This window comes from Tarenaya hassleriana, unplaced genomic scaffold (genome assembly GCF_000463585.1).
Source record: "Tarenaya hassleriana unplaced genomic scaffold, ASM46358v1 Cleome69, whole genome shotgun sequence".
Classification (NCBI taxonomy): domain Eukaryota; kingdom Viridiplantae; phylum Streptophyta; class Magnoliopsida; order Brassicales; family Cleomaceae; genus Tarenaya; species Tarenaya hassleriana.
In genome coordinates, this window is record NW_010969446.1 from 154492 (window position 1) to 160835 (window position 6344).

The 6344-nt window shown below is 34.2% G+C and overlaps 1 protein-coding gene across 2 annotated transcripts in view; it reads left to right on the forward strand.

The window, feature by feature from the left end:
* LOC104800382 (transcription factor bHLH93-like) overlaps positions 1-2057 on the forward strand; it is a 2346-nt gene extending 289 nt beyond the window's left edge. Inside the window, exons 2-5 of one of the 2 annotated variants that reach the window (XM_019200929.1) lie at positions 8-323; positions 942-1106; positions 1186-1353; positions 1813-2057. In XM_019200929.1, coding sequence (XP_019056474.1) covers positions 8-323; positions 942-1106; positions 1186-1353; positions 1813-1890 — 727 coding nt within the window. In that variant the 3' untranslated portion in view covers positions 1891-2057. Of the gene's footprint in view, positions 324-941; positions 1107-1185; positions 1354-1812 lie in introns of both variants that reach the window. The other variant, XM_010523178.2, reaches the window with a different exon arrangement.
* Positions 2058-6344: the final 4287 nt, after the last annotated feature.

A 6344-nucleotide genomic window follows, 5' to 3' on the forward strand; every position in this document is an offset into this window, starting at 1 on the left:
CTTTCCCTCCACCAATAATCCCACAACACCATTTCACCCAATTCCATAACCAATCCCCACCGTTCGTTGCTTCACCCGAACCGACTACGTTTGAGCCCCATCGGGATTTTCATCAACCACTGAATGACTATGTCGGCAGTGAGTTCAAAACCGAACCGGTTAGGTCTTCGGAAGGAGTCTTACCGGTCCGGTTAGGTGTCGGAACCGATGGAAAGGCGATGGAAGGGAGGTCGTCGAAGAATCTTATGGCGGAGAGACGACGTAGGAAGCGCCTCAACGATCGTCTCTCCATGCTTAGATCCATCGTTCCTAATATCAGCAAGGTATTTGTTTGTTTGTTTGATTAGTGACCATCAATATCATTTTGTGGTTCATCTTTTTAGGTTTTTGAAACGTGACCATTATGGTAGATACATCAACTACGAATTTCTCCATTACGAATGGTCTTATATATCTAACTTAGGGCTTGTAGTTATCAAAATCGTTGTTTGAAGGGGAAATCTCGTATTAATACACGAACTATAAAAAAAATCCCAAATAAAAACACAGATTTTGAAGATTTCAAATAAATACATAAACTTTTTCAAATTTCTATATTGAACCTTGAATTTTTTAAAATCAATTAAAATAAATTATGAATTTTTAAATTATTCCCAAAAATCACCATAAAATTAAATCTTAAACTTGTAAACAATTCTCAAATACCACCATGTTATGTTGCTTTTTGGAAACTTTTTAAAAGTAAATGTTTTAATATGAAAGCCAAGAAGAATTCATATATTTTTTTTGAAGTTTTAAAGTTTGTATATTTATTTGAATATTTTTTTACAAATTCATGTATTAATATGAGATTTTCTCTTGTTTTATATCGGTTATAAATTCTATCATTTTGTATGTATTAATGATTTTTTCTTTCATATTCTAAAAAATTCAAATTGAAGATGGACAAGACAGCAACACTAGGAGACACAATAGATTACATCAACGACTTGCTTGGAAGGATAAAAACTCTTCAACAAGACGTCGAAGCACATCCACATAGTGCAAGCCTTACACACTCATTCAATCCCCCAAATGGAATTCTCAAGGGTTCTTCTTATCCTAAGGTTTTGTATTTTTATACATTCCATAAATTTAAATTTATTTATTAAATTTATTTGCTGAAATCTTCGTTTTTATTATCAGATCGAAGTCGAAAAGAGGGAATCGGATATGTGGATCGAAATGTATTGTGAAGGGTCATCGAATCGGCTCATCGCAACTATAGCAGCCATGGAGTCATTAGGGCTTGAGATTGAGCAATGTGCAATTAGCTGTTTCAATGGTTTCGAAGTACATGCTTCTTGCTCTAAGGTATAATCGCCTACTGCTCAACATATGATATTATTTACTATTTATAGAGAAAATTCTATAAATATACCACAGTTTGTCTAAATGTACCATATAAATGCATCAATTTCTAATTTGCTAAATAAATATCTTAATCTGATGGATTTGTACCAAATTTAAATACCAAATATTCAAATTGCAAAATAAATAATCCAATTTGATCAATTTATATTAGATAGATACAGTTAATCGATATTTGTATCAAATTGTGCCAAATAGATATCATATTGATTTGACACAACTAACCAAGGTGTTTATTTACCAATTTTAAATATGAGGTATTTATGTGTCACATTTAGTCAAATTGTGATATTTTTATAGAAATTTTCCATATTTATATGCATATAATCTGATATTAAAATATATTATGAATTACATATGAGCATCTGTGCCTTGCGGTTGTAATTATGGTGATTGTCGCAGGGGAGTGAGCAGCATGACTCCGAAGAAATAAAGCAATTGCTGTTGGTCAATTCCGGTTATGATGGAATTACAAAATAATAATAAACAACTAAAATAAAATAAATGGTTTTTCTCTTTTTTTTTCTTTTTTAAATTTAGTACAACAAATATGGTGATGGATAATTAATATTTCTGTATTTTCAACAATATTTTCCAAAGGGATGGTATTTTACCATCAATCTGAATCTACTGTCCATTTAATGTTATTTTGTGTATTATCATAAATTGTTAACGATTCAAGATTAAATATTCTTTTAACTTCTTGATAAATATTAAGACTAATCTCTCACATCTAGTGTAACAGTGATATTACCAAACAAAGAGAATACATATGAAATTCTTTTCACAATATATGTGTGTATGTGTGTGTGAAAAATATATATTGGCCTACATATAATTAAAAAGTAAATAAAACATAACCGTAATTGAATGGAATTTGGTATAAAAAAATTGGTTATCTTTAGATTTGTTTTTAAAAAATAGACGAAATATTAAAAGATATTAAGAAAAATGCAAATCTGAAAGGAAATTATTTTTGACAATAGATATTTTTAAATAATAATTAAACCCAATAAAAAAAATACAAATGAAATGAAAATGGATATCATGGCTGATATTAAAAAATTTTCGAATTAAAAAAATCAAATAAAATAAAATAAAAAACCGAAACCGAGTTGGAATTCGGATGTCCTATGAGTCCAATACCCAAGGCCTCATGCTAGCGGCCCACGGACCATGGCATATGGTCCAAGTTTTAAGGCCCAAATGATTTTATACTATTTTTTTATTTTCTTGGCACGAATCGTTACATAGGCATTATATAAAAAAAAAATACTTCACCTGTGCTATTTTGAAGTATTTTGACTTCAGCAGACACTCTTCTATATATGTAACCTTGTATCCATATGATTACATATATAATCTGATCATGTATTGATATCATTAGTCATAACGTTAAGTTTATAATGATCGCACTAAGTGTTTTTTTTTAATTTATAAATAAATGATTCTTTGTTTTTTTTACATGTTCATGGAATGTTTAGGGTATCAACTTTCAAATTTATAATATTCTTAAAATATCAATTTTTTATGAAAACATATTTTTTACATATTCATGGAATGTGTAAGATATTGCGTATATATATATGTGTGTGTGTGTGTGTGTGTGTGTCAATTTCGCAATATTAACTTAAATGTTGGCCAATGATGCCAAAATGTGGGTGAATTACATTTTAAGTTATGCATGAGAGTAGTATGATACATGTAACCCTAATACATATGCAAGATAATAATATAGTATGGCCATACAATCAAATTATTCTTATATCCAAAAAAAAAGTAGACTCAATTTGTACCAAAAGAATTTCTACACAAGATAAATTACCAACTTACCAAAAACGGATTGATATAAATCGTTGAACATGTTTAAATAAATAATGAAATACGATATGTTAAATCCGTAATAATAGTGACAATATTGTTGGATCCGAATTACAAACATTTTGGGAGGGTTCGTCTATCAAACTCTCATTCAGTTCCATGGTGGATGTACATGATATTTTTTTGTTAAATACTAATTATTATTTAAATAAAATTTGATTCGATTTTAGCGTTTTGAATATAATTAGTTATTCTCATATATATTCACTTTTTTAATAATTACATTTATATGAGATAATAGACACAGTTTAAAATACAAAAATATAACTTAAATTTTGATCTTCAACTCATACAAATACAAATTGGCTTAGATAAAATAAAAGAATGTCGTTAGTGTTTATCTCGATTTTTTTTATAAAAAAAAAAGAGAGTTGCGGATAAACAAATAATTTTCTAAATAAAGATAAGATTAAGAATAGAAAAAGACAAATTGTCCGGTTTGAAGAAGAGTGTAATCACCGTTTGAAGGATAAAATTGTCCGGCTTTGGTAAAAATGCAAATGTAATAGGGTTGATAAAAGATTTCAATTGGTGAGCGTTTCTCTAACAACCCAATTTTCAAAAAAAAAAAAAAAAAATTGGACCGTCTGGTTCAGAAAGTCCGGATCGGACGGACTAGACTGTCGGTAGCGATTTTCGTCCGGATCCAACCTAAAAGCGACTGGTACGCACCAAATCTCGATTAGAAAACCCGATTTTTGACCCTAGGGATCCTGACACGTATTTTTCACCCTGTGTCCGGATGTTTCACGCAAAATCCATCCAAATCTGAGGCTTTAGTTAACCCCTCACCCCCTCACTTGTTTATCATCCTTCAAACTCGGAATTCTCTCTCGAATCCGAAGCATTTACGCTTAAATTGGTTTCTACAAAGCACGAGGAGCATCATCAAGCTTCTCATTCAAAACCCAACGCACGAGGTTAATCCGAGGTGAGTGAATTTGAGTTTAATTCGGAAGTATGTTGATATAGAGTTTAGGTTTTTGAGTGATTCGTGCAAAATTAATGTTTGATTCGTGTTCAACATGAGATTTTATGAGTTTTAGTGTATTACCCATAGCGAATCGTGCATGTTTGAGTATTTTTGGTGAAATCCGAGGCCTAGACCGTCCTGTCTGAGGTAAAACCGTCCAATCTAGGATTGCGGGAGAAAACGCGAAGTCCAGAGGTTGAAGACGAAGTCTGGATCATCCGGTATGGATAACCTAGACCGTCCAGTCTGTACAAACCAGACCGTCCGGTCTGGACCAAGCAGACCGATCGGTCTAGACCCAAAAAATCGTTCGGTCGGTCTGAGACCGACCCAAAAAAAAAAGAGTAACGGAACGCGAAAAATAAACCAGGTGAGAAAAAGACCGACTCAATATAGTAAAAAAGTGAAAATATAAAAATAAACAAAAAATACGGGTCGGACCGAACCCCACGTAGTCTGAACCCAAAATGGATAAACATGTAAGTTTAAAAACTCCGGAATGAACCGAACTCGTTATCCGGGCGGACCGGGACCAGATAGGTCGAGTCGAATGTACAACTCGGTTTTTAATCGGATAGACCGAAAAGAAATATATAATGATTATAAGAAGAATTAAAAGACTACGCAAGTGGAAATGCATGTATAGTAAATAAACTATATAAATGCGTGTGACTGGGGTAGCTGGCGTGGGGTTAACGTTAATTCGAAAGGGTTTGGATTAATGTTTAGCGCGTGATTGTAGAAACGGACGTTTGTGATTGAATGCACGATGTTTGCGAGATTGCGTCCCATCCATGAGATATCCGATCCGGGACGGATGCCACCCGTATGGGATATGATTGTGAATATGACGATGACATAATTGTGCCAACGTCCGAACGATAGAACGGTTATGGGCACCCCGATAACTTGCGTAGATAGCCGATTGTAGTCGGTACTAATGCGTGACGAGGAAAATACGGTTCTTGGTAACCGCGCCAATGTTTCTGCTACCGACGGAGCGGATTTTGGGATATGATTATCCTGAGGATGAGGCATTGCACATACCTGAGATTCGGGTAGATTGGGGTCTCCCGAGTAGGTGGTACGGACTGACTCTGCCAGGTTCAGACACGGACCTGACAAGAATTTGTGCGACGGATGGTTGGCGAGGGGGAGTTGCAGCGACTGGCTCTCCCATTATAGTCGATGGCGTCGGTTGTAGCCGACGTCTGGTGAACTCCAGTAGTGAGAGGTGACATCAATACCGTAGCGAGGTGACACACCTAATATCGAGAGGTGACATCGATGCTAGGGTGGGAAGATGTGTTCGGGCGGAGAAAAATATAATAATGCCGGATCCGGGTGATTGTGGAGTAGATGGATTCCGAGGAAAGGTGATTGTGCTACGCACATGGGGAATATATTACCTACGCATGGGGTGCGTAGAGATTATTTGATGGACTCTGTCCTGCGACTTGTTGTACATATTTGATTGTGCTTGCTTATATGGTTCTTGTGATTCCATGTTTCGATTCATATCTATTAGATTATTAACATATATATATATTGCTTTCCCTGATTCCATTAGAATAGAACTCCGGGTTAGGCCCGAGTTCACTCTCTAAGCAATTAGTTTAAGATATTGTTACGCAATATTTCACGTCGGGAGCAGTAGAAGCCGTGGAGCTGACTTGCAGACATTGGCAACCTGTTTCGCTGATCATGTATAATTACATATTTATGATACGCTTATACTTTTGGAAAAGCAGTTTTATATTAGATCGGTGGTAGACCCCTCGTTACATATAATTATCTATGGAATAATGTATCATATATGTATGTATGAATGTTTTTCTTCCGCTAAACTCTGAAAAAGAAAAGTTTTAAATTCCCGCGGATTTTTGGGATTATATTTTTATTTTAGTTGTCCATGTGACACAACTCGTATTGCGGGATACGGGTTACGGGTGTCACAGTTTCGATATTCGATTCGAGTTTGGTTCGGAAATTATTCGGTTTGATTCTACAAATATATATATATATATATATATATATAACTCGAAATCAAGCTTCTCTAAGCTCTCATGAGTGTTTTGGA